At 38.1% G+C, this 24708-nt stretch overlaps 1 protein-coding gene across 2 annotated transcripts in view; it reads right to left on the bottom strand.

The window, feature by feature from the left end:
- DPYD (dihydropyrimidine dehydrogenase) overlaps positions 1–24708 on the bottom strand; it is a 595247-nt gene that overhangs the window by 269518 nt on the left and 301021 nt on the right. For both annotated transcript variants that reach the window (XM_034779205.1, XM_034779204.1), the window contains 3 exons: positions 19349–19456; positions 14212–14381; positions 10125–10335 (listed from right to left, as the gene is read on the bottom strand). In XM_034779205.1, the coding sequence (XP_034635096.1) occupies positions 10125–10335; positions 14212–14381; positions 19349–19456 (489 nt within the window). The remainder of the gene's footprint in view (positions 1–10124; positions 10336–14211; positions 14382–19348; positions 19457–24708) is intronic.

Here is a 24708-nt window from a genome sequence, read left to right as displayed (position 1 = left end):
AAAAAAGGGAAAGATAATAGGACAGAAAATATCATGTTGCCTGTAAATAAATCCATGGTACACTCACATCTTGAATACTATGTGCAGGAGTGTTATTTACTCCTCATAATACAAAAACATGGGGTCACCAAATGAAATTAATAGGTAGTAGGTTTAAAACAAACACAAGAAAGTATTTTTTCCACGCAAGTACTGTCAACCTCTGGAACTCATTGCCAGAGGATGTTGTGAAGACTAAGACCATAACAGGGTTCAAAAAAGAACTAGATAAATTCATGGAGGATAGGTCCATCAATGGCTATTAGCCAGGATGGGCAGGGATGGTGTCCCTAGCCTCTGTTTGCCAGAAGCTGGGAATGAGTGACAGGGGATGGATCACTTGCTGATTACCTGTTTTGTTCATTCCCTCTGGGGCACCTGGCATTGGCCATTGTTGGAAGACAGGATACTGGGCTAGATGGACCTTTGGTCTGACCCAGTAGGGCCATTCTTATGTTCTTATAATAATAAGTAAAAGCTCAGAACAGTTACTCATAAGGGAGGAAAACTTGTTCTTGGGTCAGTTTTTGGGGAAAAGAAAAAAACAATTATAAAACAAACATGTTGCGCTTTAGACGTTGTCTGTGGCAACCTTTACTGATGCTATGCTGGACTCAAAATAGTTTAGTAACTGCTATTTGTCCTACTCTCTTTTAAACAATCCCAAAGAAACAGGAGATAAAATCTGTATGAAAATTCTCCATGTCCCTCATCATTGTTTCACTGGAAAGAAAAGCAACGTGCCTGTAGGGCAAATACAAATCCACTGCATAAAATTGAGGCAAATGTATACCATTGAAGTCAGTGGAGTGATGCCAGGGTTATTTTGGCTCACTGTGCTTAGGTAAATACGCTTTCTCTACTGAAGTTCTGAAACACAATGCTTACACAAAAATAAATAGTAAAAGCAAGACAACTGAAAGTTATGATTATCTCCTAATTTGCATCATTGTACCAAGGTATACAATTCCAGGAAATATGCAACACAAGATTTTGATAGCTAATAACTAATTATAACAAAGGATTTTTGTGTGTGTGTGTGCTATCGTCAAGGCTGATTCCCCACTCTGGCACTCCAAGTGCAGAAAGTGGGGGCCCACAAGGATTCTAAAAACTAATACTAGCCACTCCAGGCTTGTATTAAACTCCCAAGGTTACAGCTTCTCTCTGACCTGGGATGGGTAGATGCTGCCACCACCCAAGTGCAAAAAAACCCTTTTGACCAGGAAGAAGCACTTGGGAATTCCTCCCTGTGGGGTACCCTCAAGCCCTTTCACCCCTACCTCTGGGGAAGAGCTGAGAAAGAAAACAAAGGAAATCAGCTGTTGCCACCAGCTAATTAATCAACATGCACAAACCTTTTAGAACACAAAAATCCAATCCTGTTATTAAAAAAGGAAATTTTTATTAAAAAGAAAAAGAAAGGAAATACATCTGGAATTTAGGCTTTTTGCTAGATTAAAAAAAAATTACAAAATTAAGCATCAAAATAGCTTTCTTGAGGTCCAGCTTAAAGGTTAAAGCAAAATAAAAGTACCTTGGGTTAGCCCAGAGGAGTCCACAAGCCATAAAGAAATAAAAGAGATAAACCTAATCACGTCTTCTAGATATTTCCTGATCTACTTACATATCTGGGGGTTTCAAATAAGTGGTTTCTAGGTATGATCTGATGGTTTTTCATACCTGGCTTAAAGCTTCTTACAACATAGTCCCAGCCCTGTCCCTGCTCTCCAGGAGAACCACAGACAGAAAAAGGGGAGTCTTGTTTCAATTTTAAAAAGTTCTAGCCTTTCCATTGGCTCTTTTGGCCAGGTGCCCACTCAATTTCTTTTACCTGTGCATAGCAGTCAGACTTTTTAACCTTTTACAAGTAAAGCAAGTAGAGAACAGCTACCAAGAGGGATTTTATAGCTAACTGGCTGTCTGGCTGTCCATAAAAGGAAGCTACCCTCCCCCCCGCCCCTTCATTTATCAGAGCTGTATATACGAGAATACTTGCTTTTCTGCATTTATGTTTGGACCTTTGTAGTATTTCTTTTAATTTGTTAAAGAAGATAAAGAATATACATTTCTTACCAAGAAATTGTGGGAGTGACTCCTTTCTACTCCGGCCTGCTAAACAGAATTTTGAATGAAACTAGCATTGTCAATGGCATCTCCTGCATTAGCTCTGGACTACTACTTTGTGGCAAAAGTACTATTTTCGCTTCACAATTTTTTCATGGAAAAAACATCCTGTTTCCTCCCTCCCCTCCCCGAAATGAGGGGGAAATTTGTAGCCCCAAACTGGTGCTGTCCCTTCCCTTTCAAGAAAAAAAATGGTTGTGTAAGGCCTGGGCCTTAAAATCAACTGGTCTTCTGTTTAGTAGCATACGGAGAATTATATGCAGCACCAGAAACTGTTAAGAGATACAGTTTAATACAAGGGATTATGTTCTTATTTATTGGGTAAACTGCAATTTGGAATGGTTCCAGGGGATACTCCTGTAACTCACTCGCACATTTTAGGCTCCAAAATGGCAAAACAGGAAAGCAGGAAGAGTCAGTGAAAGTGCAAAGCTCCCTGAGGCTGTTTATTTTATTCAGGCCCAATCATAAAATTGTTTCCTGGCCCCAATGTGCTGCTCAGTGGAAATGCAGTCTGTGCCTGCAAAAAACTTCCTTTCACCAAAACAAACAAGCAAGAAAACATCACATGCCAATATTTTTCCTCTTCAAGAATCTAGTATAAATAACAACCTGATTTTTAACTGTTTTCACCAGTGGTGCTTAGTTTTTTTAATACAGATCTATATGGCAACTGACCAGCTATCTCAGTTCCCAAGCATATAATGAACTTTGCAGTTCTCCTAAGGTTTTGTGAAAAAATTAAAAATATATTTCTCTGAGCCCAAAGGGCAAATAAAGTACATACCAGAATGCTTGAAAATGTAATAGCATTGTATTCTAACAAAACTTCAAACAGCAAATACCTCCCTATGAGCATGAGGAAACTCAGCTGTAAAATTACTAGTTCCTCTGCAAGAGCAAGAAACATCATGACGACAATAACAGACTGACAGAGCCTTTCCATCCTAAGTTCCATTCCTATTCATGGGAGCAGATAACCATATGGTTAAGTCCCAGTGAGCTAAACTTTAAGCATGTGCTTCAGTCCTGTCTTGAGAGAATGACTTTCTGAATCAGGTCTTAAATCCTGTTTTCATTTATTTTTAAACTTCTGATGTGCCAAACATTTAAGTTCTCAATGATTGGGAGAACCGCATGGTGATTTGCCTGCCTGGTGCGAAGGTTGCAGATCTCTTGAGGCATCTAGATAGGCTTATGTGTAGTGCTGGGGAGGAGCCGGTGGTACATGCAGGTACCAACGATATGGGGAAGGATAGGAGAGAGGTTCTGGAGGCCAAATGTAGGCTGCTAGGTAAGAGATTGAAGTCCAGGACCTCCATGGTAGCATTCTCTGAAATGCTTCCAGTTCCACGCGCAGGGCCAGTTAGGCAGAACTGTAGGATCTCAATGCGTGGATGAGACAATGGTGCAGGGAGGAGGGGTTTAGATTTATTAGGAACTGGGGAAGCTTTTGGGAAAGCTTCCTGTAAAGGCCCTTCCTTCCTGTAAAGGCTCCCCCCAAATCAAAAGGGAACCAGATTGTTGGTGCTTAAAATTAAAAAGGTTGTAGAACAGTTTTTAAACTAAGGGCTGTGGGAAATCTGACAGTGTGAAGGAGCACGTGGTGCGGACATCCCTTAGGGGAGGATCTATAAATGGAGATTCCCTATGTCCCAATCAGGAGGAGAGGATGGAAAATGATAAAATACAGGGAGGATCTGATGAGAAACAGTCAAATGAAAAAAGTCCAATTCAATTACATCATGCAATAGGGGACAGCAAAAAATGACAAGTTTTTAAAATGCTTATATACCAATGCTAGAAGTCTAAATAATAAGGGTGAACTAGAGTGCCTAGTATTAAATGAGTATGTTGATATAATAGGCATCACAGAAACCTGGTGGAATGAGACACAGTAATACCAGGGTACAAAATATATCGGAAGGACAGAACAGGTCGTGCTGGTGGGGGAGTGGCACTATATGTGAAAGAAAGCATAGAATCAAATGAAGTAAAAATCTTAAATGAACTAAATTGTACTATAGAATCTCTAGGGATAGTAATTCCATGCTTGAAAAATAAGAATATAGCAGTAGGGCTATATTACAGACCACCTGACTAGGATGGTGTTAGTTGCTCTCAAATGCTCAGGGAGATTAGAGAGGCTATTAAAAAAAAACCTCAATAATAATAATGGGGGATTTCACCTATCCCCATATCACCTCAGGAAGGGATGATGAGATAAAGTTTCTTGACACCTTAAATGACTGCTTCTTGGACAAGCTAGTCCTGGAACCCACAAGAGGAGAGGCAATTCTTGATTTAGTCCTAAGAGGAGCACAGGCTCTGGTCCAAGAGGTGAATATAGCTGGACCGCTTGGTAATAGTGACGATAATATAATTAAATTTAACATCCCTGTGGCGGGAAAAACTCCACAGTGGCCCAATACTGTAGCATTTAATTTCAGAAAGGGGAACTACACAAAAATGAGGAAGTTAGTGAAACAGAAATTAAAAGGTACAGTACCAAAAGGAAAATCCCTACAAGCTGCGTGGAAACTTTTTAAAGACACCATAATAGAGGCTCAATTTAAATGTATACCTGATTTAAAAAACATAGTAAGAGAACCAAGAAAGAGCTACCATCATTAAACAACAAAGTAAAAGAAACAGTGAGAGGCAAAAAGGCATCCTTTAGAAAGTAGAAGATAAATTCAAATGAGGAAAATATAAAAGAGCATAAACTCTGGCAAATGACGTGTAAAAATATAATTAGAAAGACCAAAAAAGAATTTGAAGAATAGCTAGCCAAAGACTCCAAAAGTAATAGCAAAAAAAAAAATTTTTTTTTAAATACATCAGAAGCAGAAAGCCTGTTAAACCACCAGTGGGGCCACTGGACAATCAAGATGCTAATGGAACACTCAAAGAGGATAAGGCCATTGTGGAGAAACTAAAGGAAATCTTTGCATCAGTCTTCACCGTTGAGGATGTGAGGGAGATTCCCAAACCTGAGCCATTATTTTTGGGTGAAAGATCTGAGGAACTGCCCCAAATTGAGGTGTCATTAGAGGAGGTTTGGGAACAAATTGATAAACTAAACAGTAATAAGTCTTCAGGACCTATAGTATTCACCCAAGAGTTCTGGAGGAACTCAAAGGTGAAATTGTAGGACTACTAACTGTCATCTGTAACCTATCATTTAAATCAGCTTCTGTACCAAATGACTGGAGGATAGCTAACTTGATGCCAATTTTTAAAAAGGTCTCCAGAGGTGACCCTGGCAACTACAGCCCAGGAAGCCTCACTTCAGTATCGGGCAAATTGGTTGAACATAATTTGTTGGGAAATAGTCAACATGGTTTTTGTAAAGGGAAATCATGCCTCACCAATCTACTAGAATTCTTTGAGGGGATCAACAAGCATGCGGACAAAGGAGATCCAGTGGATATAGTGTATTTAGATTTTCAGAAAGCCTTTGGCAAGGTCCCTCACCACAGGCTCTTAAGCAAAATAGGCAGTCATGGGATAAGGGGGAAGGTTATCTCATGGATTGGTAACTGATTAAAAGATAGGAAACAAAGGGTAGGAATAAATGGTCAGTTTTCAGAATGGAGAGAGGTAAATAGTGGTTCTCCCAGGAATCGTACTGGGCCCAGTCCTATTTAACATATTCATAAATGATCTGGAAAGAGGGGTAAACACAGGTGGCGAAATTTGCAGCTGATACAAAACTACTCAAGATAGTTAAGTCCCAGGCAGACTGCGAAGAGCTACAAAACGATCTCACAAAACTGGGTGACTGGGCAACAAAATGGCAGATGAAATTTAATGTTGATAAATGCAAAGTAATGCACACTAGAAAACATAATCCTAACTATACATATACAATGATTGGGTCTAAATTAGCTGTTAGCACTCAAGAAAGAGACCTTGGAGTCATTGTGGATAGTTCTCTGAAATCATCCATTCAATGTGCAGCGGCAGTCAAAAAAACGAACAGAATGTTGGGATCATCAAGAAAGGGATAGATAATAAGACAGAAAATATCATATTGCCTCTATATTGATCCAATGTAAGCCCACATCTGCATACAGATGTGGTTGCCCCATCACAAAAAAGATATATTGGAATTGGAAAAGGTTCAGAAAAGAGCAACCAGAATGATTAGGGGTATAGAATGGCTTCCTTATGAAGAGAGATTAATAAGACTGGGACTTTTCAGCTTGGAAAAGAGGTGACTAAAGGGGATATGACAGAGGTCTATAAAATCATAAGTGGTATAGAGAAAGTAAATAATATCCCTTCTCATAATACAAGAAGGGGTCACCAAATGAAATTAATAGGTAGCAGGTTTAAAATAAACACAAGCAAGTAGTTTTTTCACGCAACACACTGTCAACCTCTGGAACTCATTGCCAGATGGTTTTGTGAAGGCCAATACCATAACGGGGTTCAAAAGGGAGCTAGATAGATTCATGGAAGATAGGTCCATCAATGGCTATTAGCCAGGATGGGCAGGAATGGAGTGCCTAGCCTCTGTTTGCCAGAAGCTGGGATTGGGTGACAGGGCATGAATCACTTGATAATAACCTGTCTGTTCATTCCCTTTGGGGCACCTGCCATTGGCCACTGTCAGAGGACATGATAATGGACTTGATGGACCTTTGGTCTGACTCAGAATGGACATTCTTATGTTATGAGTATATTTGATTTGCTTCAAGACTGCTGGTTAATGAAGAGGTGTAAAGAACTGAAAATGACATAGCCACAAAAAATAGTAATTTATTTTCATAGTTTTTTTTATTTATTTTTAACTTTTCCAGTATGTGAGAGAAATTTCTGCACTCAGCTTGCTATACCAGTAGCAGTATCCACAGACACAACATGTGAAAGTGAGGTATGTTGCCCATCCCAAGGAAAAGGACTCATTCCATGATCTGCCTGAATTATTACTTTGTTCCTCTCAGACTACAGCATGTTGCTACACAGAACTCATAAATGGATAATTTAACAGGCAAATGGGCATTAGGTTCCCCATCTTTAGAAAGGGTTATAGTTAGTGGTAGTTTATTTCACTGGTAAGCATGTGTTATCGGTCCCTCTCTGTGCAAATCCACAAAAGATATGATTTGTTATACCCGTCAGGTACAGAGTTTTGGTTCAAGCTGTAGCAGCTTCTACTTTTAGTTTTGGATGTTCCTTGTTCAAAACCTCAGTGTCAGCCAAAATGTCAACTGTCACATTAGGCTCCATCAGCCCATCAAGTTAAAGCTGAAGCAAGATTGAGTGTGGGAATACCTATACACAAGGTAGAGGAACCTTTTAGCCTGGAACCCAAGAACCAACACAATTTGCCACTGATACAGGCAATATGTTTTATTAACCCAAGAGGTTTGAGAAAACCTTCCCAAAGACCTTCTAAATAGCAAGAATTGATGAGGGATTTGAAACGGCTTTTTGAAAATATTCTCTAATTAAAGTTAACTCCATGAAGACACTGGCTCATGACTCCATTAAAAATTCGAACCCTAGCTTTCCTTTGTACTTCTTTGGTGAGATTGATCACTAGACCATAAGCAACACAGATATTAAATTCTTTATATGACAACATATCACCAAGTGGAAGGGTTGTCCCCACTCATAAAGAGTTGTCAGAGTCCCACCTGCTTCTTATTTACTCCACTAGATAACTGCACAACAGGAGGTTGCACAGAATGAGTATCACTGTGAGTACTATGGATGCAATTTCCTTGTAGAGAACAGCACAGCTTGAATTAAATTATCAAAAATCATTTGTTACTACCCAATAAGCGAATACCTGTAAATTAAATTTACAGATACCTCAAAGGAATGGCTTTGCCCCCTTGCTTTTATTGTAGTAGAGAATCTAAAATCTCCCTGTGATAACATGCTGGATTAAAAATTGTAAACACTGTTCCTTAGTTTTACTCCTATTGAATGGGAAGGACTGGATATCTGATTTGTGTTACAGACAGCTCTATTGACATCTGCCAGCAACATTCTGGAATTCTTAAAATGTTCATATATTCATATATAAGTAATGTTCTCCATTACTTAATGTTTTGTCTTCCTTGTGAAGGTCAGTAAAATCTTCTTATTCCATCAATTGTTCCAGAAAACTCAAAAGCATGTCTTTATTTCTCTTCCAAAGAATGTCCATGTAGAATATTTACAGAAAAAGCAGAGGTAAAAATGTCCTTGTATGAAGCTGCAAGACAACCACATATATTGCTAGACTTGGATGGTTTTGGATTTACTACTTGTCTGTGATTAAGAAGGTACAGAAGTCTTTGCCCTGTTATGAGGTTTTGAACTGTATTTTGCACTAAGAGAACCAAATTGTTGGTGGCCAGTGTAATGCTACTAGGATTTCCAAAAAAATTTTGTGGCCTTATCCTCTGAAGCACTTTAAAATAGCAAATGGGAAGGAGTACATAGTATGAATCTGGTCCATTTCTGAATCAGAGCATCCATGCCCAAAATTTCAGGATGACATGTCATGGAGTAATTTCCTGGTATTACTATACATGGAGGAGGTGTACTGGTCCATCTCTGGGACTCCCAACATCTCAATCACCTTTATGAATACCTCCCAGTTCAGGCTCAATTAACTGTGGTCCATCTCTCTTCCACTCAGTCAGCTGGCTTTGTTATTTAATATGCCTTTGATGTACGAGGCTTTTAAGGAGCTTAGAATCCAATCTGTTCAAAGAGAAGCCAAGCTTCTCCATCAGTTTTTAGCTCCTGATTTTTCAGCCTCCAGTCCATGAGGAGTGCATGTGTGAGACAGCCTGGATCCCTGCCCAGTCCTGAGCAATACAGAGGGCATCCACCCATCCATCCCATCACAGCAGCCCCTAGTTCTTTTTATGATTACGGTCAGAAAAAGAGAAAATGGCACCATACTACTGCAAATGTCTTCCAATTATAGATGGGTATGCACTGCAACGTTTGCATCTACATCTCATTTGTGAGGGGTGTTTGGATCTTGAGTTTTGGGTCAGACCCATCTTTAGCGTTATATCTGCTTAGTTTGCTAATGTCAAGATGAAGACTATAGAGCCTATACAGCTGTGGATAGGCAAGCTGTATTAATTTATTCTTGCATTAAGAACAGAATTGCCCATTTACGTTCTGCTTCCACATTCCTTCTTTTTCAGTGATATATGAAGCAGTCAGAACTCAGCTTGATTTTCAGACAACCCCTTGAATTTGCAATTATGGCACCTCGTGTACTTTAAGTATTCTCTTGCAGGCTGAATTAATTTGACAAGGACGTTACTTATATGGAATAAGTACCTAAATCTGTAAAATGTTGGGTGGGGGGGGAAGGAAAGGTGGAGTTGCAATGGCTAAGAACCATTTAAGATTAAGCCTTAAAATGGAATGCTGTAATGTTATTCACTAAAGGATCACTCTTCCAAAATTAACTGCATTTGGAAAGGTTGATGATCTGCAAATATTTCATAGTTAGATACCACACTGAGTGGTGCCTTAGAAATACCAAAGATTGGATTTTGGATCAATCTCTTTTTTTCGGTTATAATTTAGGGACTAAGTTGCACAGTAATATTCTCACACATTCTAACACACCCCCACTCCATAACTTACACACAAAGGTGCCTTCAAGTGATTAGTTATTTTGAGTATTCAACTTGAGATATCATAAAAAGGGGCAGATCACAAGGCAGGTGCTCAACACTTCCTAAAAACTGGGTCTCTTTAAAATGTCGCAAGTTGCACAAACAAAAGCAGGGGCATCCAGCCCAAATTACTTCTCAGTTTTGAACATTTAGACTTAAGAGCCCAATTCCACCCTCCCACAACCCGTTTATCCAGTTGTAATTGAGGACAAAATTTAGGAGAAGAAAGCCAAAGTTCCCAAACTGTAAATAGTAATAATATTAAAATAATAACAGGCTTTAATATAGCATATTACAGCTGAGCATTACCTTTAGGGTCACCTAAAACTGAACCAAAGGCACTGATCACCACATCTGTCTTCAAACGGACAATCTGATCCTCATCTTCAATCCAGTGTCCAGCTTCAGCTTGCTCAGTTCGAACAAATTCCATAGCAACAATTCGTCCACCTTTCACTACAACCTTCCGAGGTGAGAGGAAAGGCAGTAATTCACACTTTTCTTCTTTTGCAAGTTCCATCTGTAGAAAAAGGAAAGTCATACAAAGATTATGATGTCTTCATAAAAAAATTTTGATTCATGAAGTTTGCATATATTCCATATCTTGCAAAAAATATTGCTGTGTAGGGCTACAGTCTACTTACTCCAAAGTCTCCAATGATATTGAGTGGATCAGCATATCCACTTATGGAGAAGAGTATTAATTTTTCATATTTTCTCCTCTGTTACTCTGGATTTAGACTGGCGTGGTCACTTTGATGTCAGTGGAATTACCCTATGTAACAAGGTATATTGGTCTTTAAGGACAGGTCTAGGTGAGCACAGACTCAGTACTGACTGCAGCCTAGATGGGGGATAGGCCTGCACTGAATGCTAGGTAGAAGTGGTAGTAAATTGGGGGCGGGAGCAGGGTTTTATCAAAAATAAACTAAATTTTCCTCTGAAAAAATAATTTGACAAAATTTGTCAATGTTCCAACATATTTTTGAAACAAAGAGTTATGGGGAAACATCTCCATTTCTTATAAACAAAAGATTTTGGTTAAAGAAAAATCATTCTGAAATTTTCCCCACTTTCTTACTTTTTCCAAAAATTGTTGGATTATTATCAGAAGGTGCTCAACACTTTCTAAAAATCTGGCCCCTTCAAAGTGTCTCAAAGTGCACAACCAAGTAATGTCAGATGCTGAAACATTGTTTTCCTTCTGAAAGTAGGAAAAGTTGAGAAAGAGTAAGAAAAAGTGGGAAAACCTACTTTTTATACCACCTTTATACTGTTTAAAATAGTAAACACCTATTTTAAACAGTAAAAGGCATGAAAAATAAGGTCTCTTCCAACTTCTTTAGTTTCTCCTCCCTAAAATTTTTTAAAAATAATTTGTTGTTTTAAAATACCACAGGAATGAAGACTCATAGATCCATATACTTTAAGACCAGAAGGGACCATCCTGATACGACTTCCTGCACATTGCAGGCCTCAGAACCACACCTATCCACTCCTGCAATATGCTCATCCTCTGTCTGAATTACTGAAGTCCTCAAATCTTGATTTAAAGATTTCAAGTTACAGAGAATCCACCATTTACTCTAGCTCAAGCCAGAAATGATCTACGCCCCACTATACTGCAGAGAAAGGGTGAAAAAAAACCCAAAACAGGACCTTTGCCAATTTGACTTGGGGAAAGATTCCTTCCCAACCACAAATATGACAAGCAGTTAGACCCTGAGCATGTGGGCAAGACCCATCAACCAGATGCTGGCAAAGAATTCTCTGTAGTAACTCAGAGCCCTCCCTATCTAGTGCCCCATCTATCTGGCAGCTGAAGATATTTGCTAATAGCAGTTGCAGACGGGCCATATGCCTTTATAGACAATCTCATAAAACCATGCCCCTCCTAAACTTATCAATCTCAGTCTTGAAACAAGTTAGATTGTGTGCCCCCACTACTCCCCTTGAAAGACTGTTCCAAAACTATACTCCTCTGATGGTTAGATACCTTTCTCTAATTTCAAGCCTAAGCTTTTTGATGGCCAGTTTATATCCATTTGTTCTTGTGCCAACACTGACCCTTAGGTAATTCATTTCCCTCCCTGGTATTTATCCCTCTGATGTATTAATGGACAGCAATTTTATCTCCCCCCTTCCTTTTGTAAGGCTAAACAAGCCAAGCTCCATAAATCTCCATTAGGTAGTTTTTCCATTCCTCTGATCATCCTAGTATCCCTTTTCTGTACCTGTTCCAGTTTGAATGAATCTTTCTTAAACATGGGAGACCAGAACTGCACACAGTACTCCAGATGAGGTCTCACCAGTGCCTTGTACAATGGTAATAACACTTCTCTATCTCTACTGAAAATACCTTGCTAGATGCATCCTTGGATTGTATTAGCCTTTTTTATGGCTCCATCACATTGGCATCTTACAGTCATCCTGTGATCCACCAATATACCCAGGTCTTTCTCCTCCTCTATCACTTCCACACGATAAGTCCCCAGCTTATAGATATCATCCACGGGAATTTTTGCTAAGTGTATGATGCTGCACTTTGCACAATTAAACTTCATCCCCTTTCTATTATTCCAGTTTTCAAGGTCATCCAAATCTTCTTGTATGCTATTCCAGTGCTTTGTGTCATCAGCGAATTGTATTAGCACACTCCCACTTTTTGTGCCAAGATCATAAACAAAAATATTAAATAAGATTGGTCCCAAGATTGATTCCTACGGAACTCTGCTGGAACCTCCCTCCAGTCTGATAATCCTTTCAGGTTTACCAGCAGTAGTCTCCCCTTTAACCAGTTCCTTACCCATCATCTTTGGATTCTCATATTAATCACCAACTTCTCTAATTTAACTAATAATTTCCCATGTGGAACTGTAGCAAATGCTTTCCTGAAATCCAGGTAGTTTAGAACTACTGCATTTGCTATGTCTAGAAAATTGATTAGGTTGGTCTGGCACAATCTACCTTTTGTAAAACCTTGTTGTATGTTATACCAATTACCATTTACCTTTGTCTTTAATTACTCTCTCTTTCAAAATTTGTTCTAAGAACTTGCATACAATTGAGGTCAATTAATGAGCCTGTAGTTTCCTGCATGACTTCCTCTCCCCTACCCCCTTCTTAAATATAGATACTATATTTGAAATTCTCCAGCCAGGATTTGGCCCTACATGATTGTATGACAAATAACCTCTTCCATACCTGTGATATTCTACAGCATTTCAGCATCTGGCAGTGTTTGAAACGTCAATAATGGCTATGCTTGATTAGGGGCAATTTTTACTTTATTAATTTCTAATCTGTAATATGATTTAGTTAATAGGTATAATTACAGACTTTATGAATGACAACTTTAAGAAAATACAAAGATTTGCACATACACTCACAAAGAGATCATGGGAGTCTGAATACTGATGAATTGAAAAACAGATCAGTACATTAATTACATTTTATCTCAATAAGCTTTCCTTTTTTTTTAAGAATGCCCCACCCCAATTTGAGTGTTTGCTTTATGGCAAGGAAAATAGAAGTAAATTATGCACATTGAAAAATTACATTGCTTATTGTGTACCATCATCCCATTTGTGTAACTATTAGGTCTCCAAAGATGTACACTTTCTCTTGAAAAGACAGGACCATTTTCACATAAATTCCATGACTGAGGTACATTACATGTCTCATTAGTATAAATTATGCAGCAATCCAAAGTATGCGCCACATAAATTATAAGCAAATAAGACCACCAAAATCTAATAATTGAAGACAAATAAAAAAGATTTCATAATAAAAAATGTTTACCAAAATCAAGTTAAGCATAGAAATATATGCTCAATGCCATCACTCCCCAGCCTTTGATAGGAATAAAAAACACAAAGAATTTTAACTAACCTTTTTACATGTCTTTATACCTTCCTTTGATTGGATCACTGTGATAAATTAAGTATGTCCCAGAATTGCACCTTTTTTGGGAAATCAGATTCCTGAAAAGTCACCAGTAATACTAGAATGGCCCATAATGATTCAGGTGTGCCTCATCATTTGATATCTAGGGTGCATATGTGCGTTTAAACATTTCTAAATATTTTAGAGTTTATAAACAAAGGACCAAAATTTGCCCTCAGATACGCAAGCGCAACTTTTATTGACTTCACGGAGACTTGCACAAGCATAACTGAGGGTATAATTTGACACAGGCACAACATAAAATGAGCCTCAGACTTTGAATAAACATTTACAAATTTCAATTTCATTTTGATGAATTAAACCTTATGTAACAGTGTTTTAAGTGCTTTGCACAAGTTGGGCCTGTATAAATAACAATGATAATCAGTGTTCCATCTCATAAAATCAGTCATGTTACTACTACAAAAACATTCTGATTGTTCAGTTTTACCTCCTCAGGGACAGCCCTGATATTAGTGAATCCCTTTCTGAAGACCACAAATACACGGCGAGCTCCACAGCGTAAAGCAGATGTTGCACAATCAAAAGCAGTGTCTCCTGCTCCAAGTACAATTACAGTTCCTTGTATCAATGGCAATGGAGAGTGACAGGCACACATTCCTGAATGATGAAAAGAAAACCCCATTTTCAAGTAGAGAACCATTTCTGCATGACAACTCAAAAGATACTTGTACTCAAAGCAGTGTAAAATTGCATCTTGCAGTTTCCAAGCATGGAGTGTCACTATCAAATTATTCTGCTTCATTGAAAGACAGTTTTATTCCCACTTTTAAGATATGCTCATATACGTAATTTCATAGCCAGTACCCTTAGCAGCAGTGCCTGCCCATCATGGAGGGTTATAAACTACAATACATTTTTAAGAATGTAGGCTCTGTCATACTGTATTCAATCAATTTGAGATCATCATTCAAAAATTAAATTTTGACTACTTTCATCAGATTCATTACTCTCCTAAGTAAAAACCATTTTTATAGTTTATAAAGAGTGGCACTCTGTATTTTTCTAACAGCTTTTGATTTGTTTATTGCCCCATCTGATAATTTAATAATATTGGTCTCAGCCATATAAATTAAGTAACTTTTATAAAAGACTCTGAATATATCATGATTATGGCATGGTTCTCATAAGCCATTCCCTATGGCAGCTGAACATGATGCAGTAAGATTATTATTCTTACAATAATTTCTAGGGGACCTTGTTCTGAACTAAGTGCTTAATCTATATTGGTTTTCTACAGACTTTATTTGCAAAAAGAAAGAGAGAGAATTAGGAATTTCTAAGTGTTCATTATCCAGGGCGCTCTATTTGATAATTCGCTTATAAGAGATTCTTAAGTAAAACCAAAATGCATGTACTCCATATATTGGATTGCACTTCAGCATCAATTTAAATGTAACTAACTGATGATTAGACAAATTACAGTAATTTAAAAAATTATAGCATAAATAATATAAAGCTATAATCTCAATGAGTTGGTGATAGTTTCATTCAGAAGAGTTTGTGTTGACCATATAATCAGTGCTCTGTAAGTCTTAACTTTGTGCTATAACAGTTGTGAATTTTCACAGCGAGGATTCAGAAGCACAAATATCAATTTCTTTCAAGAAAATAATACTTTAAATTTAAATTCACAGAAGAAGAACAAAGATATCCTGATCCCCAAAACCCTCTCCACTTGGAAAAGGTTCCATAGACTGCAAGACTCGGTCATTTTTCCATGTGCCTATGGCATGGGGCTTTGATTACTTTACTATATATATTTCTGTCTAGAATAATTTATCTCCAAAATGAATTCAATCCAATGAAAGGTGGTAGATTGACAGCAATGGAAAATGAACTCCTTTATTTTATCAAAGAACAAGCACAATATGGGAGATGACAGTGCAAGGCATGCCTATGACACCATTCCAACATGCCTAGAAATACCACTTCAGATGAACAAGAAGTTTAGTCACAATACCATTCAGATCTTGGTTTCTCTCCCAGATAAGGTCCCAATCCTGCAAATGACTCCACATGGGTGCAGAGATCTGCCCATACATAATGACTTGTAGGATTGGGGCCTAAAAGTTAATGGGGATACTCACATGTATAAATCTTTGCAGGATTGGAAGCTTAAATGGGGGGCATGTATAGATATTTGTATTTCACACACATTTATTTTAATGTGGAGGCCTATTTCTTGGAACCAATTTGAGGGAATATAAATTCATAAGCAATGGAGCTGAAAATTGAAAGAGTTTAGGTGGAGTGTTGCAAATAGGGAGAAAATATATATATCGTGGGGGAGTCTAATCTCTGGAGAATTGTCATCTTGGAAATAAGAAGAAAAATATTGTGTTAGGTGACTAAATATTATTTTCAAATTCTGTGTTTTAAATAGCGTGAAGTGCTTAGAGCCTTGGACAGGCACCAGAAAAAGCAATGTATGTAAAACAGATACATTTATTAATGTAGGATTCCAAATACCTACAGAGTATTGATGAAATTATTTTATAGTGATTTAAGAAATTGGTCTGTTTCCTCAAAATTTATACTTAGTCTTTTTAGAATAAATTAAATAAAATTCATTTTATCTTCTAGCAAATACAATATGCTCCCTCAGTGAGAGATGGCATTTTTAATGAACATGCATCCCGATCTTCCAAACACGTATGTATGTGAGTAACTAAGTATACATGTCATCCCACTGAGTTCGGTATTGTATTTCAGAATATAAATCTCAGTATTTTATAACTGTTTCAAGGTAGTGGTTTTTATTTTATATGGTTTTATTTGTATTAAATCAACAAATGTTTTATAGCTTTATAGTTCTTCATCACATCTATTTTAACCAAGTCTTTCTCAATGATTTCCTTCCTCCCCCCTCCCCATTTTTGTTTCTACATTTATTTTCAGCGTACGAAAATGGACAAAAGTAACCTATTTAACATAGAAGATGAGGGATGGAATAGAGAAGGGATAAATCTTTCTTTCTGCAACACTTCCACTTTGTACTAAAAAGGGTTAACATAAAATTTCACTTTTATAAGCAGAAAATAAAGTTCCTGCAACAGACCATTTGTGCAAGCTGTTGTTTGTGGGAAACTGTGTTAAGAACATAAGAACAGCCATACTGGGTCAGACCAAAGGTCCATCTAGCCCAGTATCCTGTCCTCTGACAGTGGCCAATGGCAGGTGCCCCGAAGGGAATGAACAGACAGGTTATCATAAAGTGATCCATGCCCTGTCACCCAATCCCAGTTTCTGGCAAACAGAGGTTAGGGACACCATTCCTGCCCATCCTGGCTAATAACCATTGATGGACCTATCTTCCACGAATTTATCTAGCTCCTTTTTGAACCCCATTATAGTATTGGCCTTCACAACCCCTCTGGCAAGGAGTTCCAGAGGTTGACAGTGCGTTGTGTGAAAAAAATACTTTTTTGTGTTTGTTTTAAACCTGCTACCAATTAATTTCATTTGGTGGCCCCTTGTTCTTGTATTATGAGGAGGAATAACTAACACTTCCTTATTTACTTTCTCTATACACCACATGATTTTATAGACCTCTATCATATTCCTCCTTGGTCACCTCTTTTCCAAGCTGAAAAGTCTCAGTCTTATTAATCTCTCCTCATATGGAAGCCGTTCTATACCCCTACTCATTTTTGTTGCTCTTTTCTGAACCTTTTCCAATTCTAATCTTTTTTGAGATGGGGTGACCACATCTGCATGCAGTATTCAAGGTGTGGGCGAACCATGGATTTATATACAGGCAATATGATATTTTCTGTCTTATTATCTATCCCTTTCTTGATGAGTCCCAACATTCTGTTTGCTTTTTTGCAAAAAAATGTGCAGCTGCACATTGAGTGGATGATTTCAGAGAACTATCCACAATGACTCCAAGATCTCTTTCTTGAGTGGTAACAGCTAATTTAGACCCCATCATTTTATATGTATAGTTACGATTATGTTTTCCAATGTGCATTACTTTGCATTTATCAACATTAAATTTCATCTGCCATTTTGTTGCCCAGGCACCCAGTTTTGTGAGATTCTTTTGTAGCTCTTCGCAGTCTGCCTGGGACTTAACTATCTTGAGTAGTTTTGTATCAGCTGCAAATTTTGCAACCTCAGTGTTTATCCCTTTTTCCAGATCGTTTATGAATATGTTAAATAGGACTGGGCCCAGTACAGATCCCTGGGAGAACCACTATTTACATCTCTCCATTCTGAAAACTAACCATTTATTCCTACCTTTTGTTTCCTAACTTTTAACCAGTTACCAATCCATAAGAGAACCTTCTCTCTTATCCCATGACTGCCTATTTTGCTTAAGAGCCTTTGGTGAGGGACCTTGCCAAAGGCTTTCTGAAAATCTAAATACACTATATCCACTGGATCTCCTTTGTCCGCATGCTTGTTAATCCCCTCAAAGAATTCTAGTAGAGTGGTGAGGCATGATTTCCCTTTACAACACCATGTTGACTATTTCCCAACAAATTATGTTCATCTATGTGTCTGACAATTTTGTTCTTTATGATAGTTTCAATCAATCTGCCCAGTACTGAAGTGAGGCTTACTGGCCTGTAGTTGCCAGGGGCACCTCTGGAGCCCTTTTTAAAAATTGCTGTCACATTAGCTATCCTTCAGTCATTTGGTACAGAAGCTGATTTAAATGATAGGTGACAATTAGTAGTCCTTCAATTTCACCTTTGAGTTCCTTCAAAACTCTTGGGTGAAACACCATCAGGTCCTGGAGATTTATTACTGTTTAATTTATCAATTTGTTAAGTAAACAGGCAGCCACATTCAACACACTGTGAACTTTCTGAATGGTCTTCAGGTGCGGTTCCATGGAGAGCACATTTAACTGATCCGTTCTGTAGGTGATAATGGCATAACTATTGTATATAGATTGTACTGTATATAAGCTTGGATAACTGAATATAGAAATAATCATTTGACTAACACATGGTCATATACTGTAATGCCCAGTCAGGCAGTGTGTGATTTTATTTTTTAAGAGGACAATTTTTAATGTTTAAAAAGGCATAATACAACCCATAACCTATATAGACTACTGTTTCTCAAGTTTTCAAGCTGGCAACCCCTTTTTTAACCTCAAAAGTTTTTATGACCACCTTACATTTACTAGAAAAGTGCATAAAATATATCAGTGATAATCATGATAAGCCTATGTAATTTATCCAAATATAATTTGATGTTAATATTTATAATTTAGTATATAATTATGTATAGTAATTTATAATCTCTCTCTCTTGCTCTCTAAATTTATTTCATTTTCTTTGTTGTAGAATTGTAACCAAATTTTCAAATCACAGAATGACTTATGCTTTAGATCGTTGTGTCGCAGCCTCCCTGATTGTCTTTTATCATCCCTAAGAGGGCTGTGACACAACGATCTAAACTATACATACTTCTGCCTCTACACATGCGCCTTTATTGGATGTTCCACTGTACAAGTTTCTGTGTACTGTGGAACTCCACTAAGTACTAATATAATTGCTAACCCTCTACTGAACATGTTTTAAACGATATATTTTATAAACACACACCTGGTTTACTTGCCATTGCTACCAGTGGTAGAAAATCTTTAGATGTGTAGAAACCTTGGTCCATTCTCAGTCCTTGGAATATACCATCTTTGTTTGGTTCTGGTAAACCTAATACATATAATTTTAAGCAGATCATTTAGAAAACTTCAAAGATCAAAAAACAAGAGGTAAGCAGGACAAACAGTCTTAAAAACCTCCAAAATACCAACAGTTTTACCAAACCAGGGGCCTTACCAAACCACCTTGCATCCAAAAATAACATCACGGTGCTAACCAGTCAGTTTAATCAATTAGGAAGGGGCATAAGTACCAGAATTGCATATCTGCCCTGAGCACATTTGTACATCATCATCAGTGGCTGTTCTTGATTTATTTTCAGGAACCTGCAAGTTCTTATTGGTCTTTATATATTTATGGTTATTAATAACATAGTTGTACAGCAACAGTATGCGATAAGGTAGAGAGACGTCACAATTAAACCAAAACATTGCAAAGGATGTCTTCCCATTTCTGTGCAGCTGGGTAGCAGAGAAAATGGATTAGCTGGCATGGGAGTTAGGAAGTTATTTTTCATCCAAATTGAATGAAATAACATGACATTTTCAACAAAAGTCTGGACTTTTATATCTAAACAGGAAACAAGTTAACAAAATACTCTCTAATACATTAACTTTTAAAATCATTAGATAACTGAGGTATGTAATTGTAAAATAATTAGTAATTATATAGTATAAAAAAACTGAACAAAACATTTTTTCATTGGAAAGTACTGACTCATAAAAATGGAAACTGTTCGTGGGAAAAAGTTGATTTTGATTAATTTCCCAATTTGAAAAAAGAACTGGGGGATGAGCTGGGATGGGCTGGGGGGGGAACGGGAGTTGCCTCTTTACTGTTCATGCCTTTTTCCAAATCATTTATGAATATGCTGAATAGCACTGGTCCCAGTACAGATTTTAGGGGGACCCTGCTATTTACCTCTCTCCAGTAAGAAAACTGACCATTTAGTCGTATCCTTTGTTTCCTATCTTTTAACCAGTTACTGATCCATGAAATGACCTCCCAAGACTGCTTATTATCTCATGACTGCTTACTTTGCTTAAGAGCCTTTGGTGAGGGGCCTTGTCAAATGTTTACTCAAAGTCCAAGTTGCAACATTACCCAGGGTACAATCTGGACTAGTGAACAGCTGTTAGTACCTTGTATAATGGTACTAACACTTCCTTGTCTCTACTGGGAATACCTTGTCTGATGCATCCTAGGACTTCATTAGCCCTTTTCATGGCCACATCACATTGATGGCTCATAGTCATTCTGTGACAATACATCCAGGACTTTCTCCTCCTCTATCGCTTCCAACTGACAAGTCCCCAGCTTATAGCTTGTTGTTAGTTCCAAAATGCATGACCTTGCACTTTTCACTATTACATTTCATCCCATTTCTATTACTCCAGTTTACAACGTCATCCAGATCTTCTTGTATGATATTCCAGTCCTCCTCTGTATTGGTTATACCTCCCTTCTTTGTGTCATCCGCAAATTTTATTAGCACACACTCACTTTTTATGAGAAGGTCAATAATAAAAATGTTAAATAAGATTGGTCCCAAGACATCGATTCCTCATTTTTTAAATTACTTTTCCTCCTCTTTGAGGATCCTCTCCACCTGGGGTTCAGGTTACAGCCAGTCTGTTTCTTTGCCAAGATGTAAATTATTCACTCACACCCTTCTTTCTGCCAAAGAATGGCCACTTAATCAAGGGATAGTCCATTTGATTTTGTTGACACTTGGCTGAGTCATCAGTTTGCCTTTTTGTCTCTGAGGAACTGATTTGTGCTGCTTCCCCAGATTTGGAATATGCCTTAATAATATCAGACAATAGAATCTTATAACTTTACAAACAAGGTTGCCACACGTATTTTACCAGGACAATAATCATCAGCAAACTATGAATTTTCAAACAATACCTCACAAGACATACTTTGTACATACTTTATCATAGTCTTGTAAAAGTGGTCAAACAGGGGTACAGTCTGTCACACAAGTACATTATATCCACTATATCACCCTTGTCCACATGTTTCTTGACACCCTCAGAGAACTCTAACAGATTGATGAGGCATGATTTCCCTTTACAAAAGCAGTGTTGACTCTTCCCCAAGATATTGTGATCATTTGTGTTTCTATTCATTCTGTTCTTAACTATAGTTTCAACCAATTTGCCTGGTACTGGAGTTACGGTTTAATGGCCTGTAATTGCCAGGATCACCTCTGGATCCTTTTTTAAAAATAGGCATTAAAATAGCTATCCTCCAGTCATCTGATACAGAGGATGATTTAAGTGATAGGTAACACACCATAGTTTGCAGTTCTGTAATTTCGTATCTGAGTTCCTTCAGATTTAGTCCTGGTGACTTATTACTGTTTAATTTATCAATTTGTTCCAAAACCTCCTTTACTCACACCTCAATCTGGGACAGTTCATCAGATGTCACCTAAAAAGAATGGCTGAAGTGTGGAAACCTCCCTCACATTCTCTGCAGTGAAGACCGATGCAAAGAATTAATTTAGTTTTTCTGCAACAGCCTTGTCTTCCTTTAGTGCTCCTTTAGCACCTCAATCATCCAGTGGTGGATTGTTTGGCAGGCTTCTTGCTTCCAATGTACTTACTCTTCAATTTCTTTTTTGGCATGATTCATGATTTTTGAACACTTGTGGCTGGAAATACTACATGTCTATAGCTAGATGTTGAGAAAAATCAGGAAAGGAAATACTTGTGCAAATTCAGTGTATAGCAGAATAGAACCCCTGAACATCATACTTTCTCTGAAAGTAAGAACATTCACTAATGAACAATGAATAAGGGATAGGCGGAGGTGCTGCCAGTTAATTGGTGTGTATTTATTAAGAGTATGTAAAATATGTATATGAAATGGTCCAAAAATTGTACAGATCGTGATTGCTCTTTCTCCCCTGCTATTCATATGTTTTATCATTCTAAATTGGGTACCACAATAAGCAGCCTTACAGCATTGTGCTTTCCTCTCTCTAACTCTCAGTGCTTAAGCTTCTGCCCAAAAGACTGAGGATAGAGTTGAGAGAGAGAGTTGACCCACCGCTGCTACTGGGTTTTACACTACCAGAGGTGACATTCCATCCTCAATCTGTGTGCAAAACTCATTGACATTAGCATGCGTTCCAGTGTGAATTAAATTAATATGTGGCCCTAATCTCCCACCCGACCCCGCACCTTCAAAAATGAAAACAATACTCCCCCCAAACCAAAAGAACTCTCATCCCTTTTTACCAGTGCAGTCTCTTTCACTAACTGAACTTGATTCTACTCCTATTTAAAGTCAGTGACATAACTCCCACTAATCTTAAGAGGATCAGAATCAGGCCAAGAGTCTAATGCTAATGGGCCAGATTCACTGCTGGTCCAATACCACTGAAACCAATGGAATTGGATCAAGGATGAATTTGGTCCAAGATCTTTTATGCTGACTACTGTGATAACAAAATAGAATACTAGGGATCTACTGCTTAGTATCAATTTTATTGTTATTTGCATGAGATGCATTTTCTTTTCAAAGAAAAATCTAAGAAAACCACATTTATAATATTTACATTTGAAGGAAATGCTAAGGGATTTCCCCTCACATGCTCATATATGTCTGTCACAGTTACAAGTCCTTTCCCTATGCTTTCACACTGGCTGTACTGGATTCTAATATATAAACTTTCTCATTGGTGTTTGCCATGGTAATGATTGCAGATACTTCAATTAAACAAGATCAAGTACCATCAAGTACTTCACACAGCCAGTAGCCACCCATGAGAGAGACTTTATATGGAGACAGAGAGAGAAATACAAGAACCAATACCCACCCTGCTGAGATATCCTTCAGTAATAAACTGCCACCTAACAGAAATACACTTTAGAGAGAGATCAAATATTGATAAATAGCCAGTAGCCACTCAGGAGAGACAATCTGGAGAAACACAGTTACATGGAAGAAATATAGTTTAGTGCAAAAGAGTCACATAGAAAAGATACAATTTGGGAAAAAACAGTCACCAATGACAGATACAATTCAGGGTAAAGAACTATCCAGGAGAGAGAGGATTTGGAGACATTATCCACCCAAGAGAAATACCCTTTGAAGATGCATTAAAGAGATCCTTTAGAGCAGTGCTTCTCAAAGCCGGTCCACCACTTGTTCAGGGAAAGCCCCTGGCGGTCCGGGCCGGTTTGTTTACCTGCCCCGTCTGCAGGTTTGGCCGATCGCAGCTCCCACTGGCCGCGGTCCACCGCTCCAGGCCAATGGGGGCTGCGGGAAGGGCGGCCAGCATCTCTCTTGGCCCGCGCCGCTTCCTGCAGCCCCCATTGGCCTGGAGCGGCAAACCACGGCCAGTGGGAGCCGCAATCGGCCAAACCTGCGGACGCGGCAGATAAACAAACTGGCCTGGACTGCCTGGGGCTTTCCCTGAACAAGCGGCAGATCAGTTTTGAGAACCACTGCTTTAGAGCAATGATACTCAGACCTTAATGGTTCAGAAGCCAAATTAACAATCAACATTAACCAAAAGAGCTAGAGTAGTGTGAATTCATTGGCTATATATTATTCTCACAGCAAAATGACTGAAGAAGTATTATTTTATCAACTACAATTGGTTAATAACATAGTAAAATCATCCTGATTGGTTAATAACTTAGACTGACATACTTAAATCACACAGTGTTTTAATATCATGTGCTGCAGGAGACACATTAAACAGACACTTGTGGCTCCCAAGCCTCAGTCTGACTATCACTCATATTTTACTGATACTGACGCACAATAGCCAGCAGCCACCCAAGAAGTATACACTACAGAACTACATAAACAACAGAGGCTCTAGTGAGTATATTCTCGCCTCTCAAAATCCACCAAGTAAGCCATCAAAGAGACCCTTTTGTTCAGTACTTGGTATTCCCTGATCATAAACAATCATTCATCTCCAAATCTCCTGCCTGTAACATATACCAAAGCCTAACAATAACTTAGCCATTTCCCATTGCTGCATTGAGGAACACTCCTTCGAGGGGAGTTTCGGGAGGGAACTGCTGTGTACTCTCATGTTTGCCAGTGGTAAAGTTGGGTGGAGATGGGAGATTAGGGGGCACAAAAGCACTGTTCAGTGTCAGATATCTTGAATATTATTTTACTTTTATTTCCTTTGAATCGTCACATAAATTGTTAAAGACATTTTAGTTAAATTCTCCTCTGTTTTTCATTGTGGAGCTTTGGACAGCAACAGTTTACTTAATTGTCAAGAACCCTTTTTTAAATTAAAAATTAGCAAATTCATGGAGGGG

The sequence above is a fragment of the Trachemys scripta genome, chromosome 8 (genome assembly GCF_013100865.1).
Source record: "Trachemys scripta elegans isolate TJP31775 chromosome 8, CAS_Tse_1.0, whole genome shotgun sequence".
NCBI lineage: Eukaryota > Metazoa > Chordata > Testudines > Emydidae > Trachemys > Trachemys scripta.
Note: the sequence above shows the minus strand (reverse complement) of the source record. Positions and strands in the feature narration are given on the sequence as shown.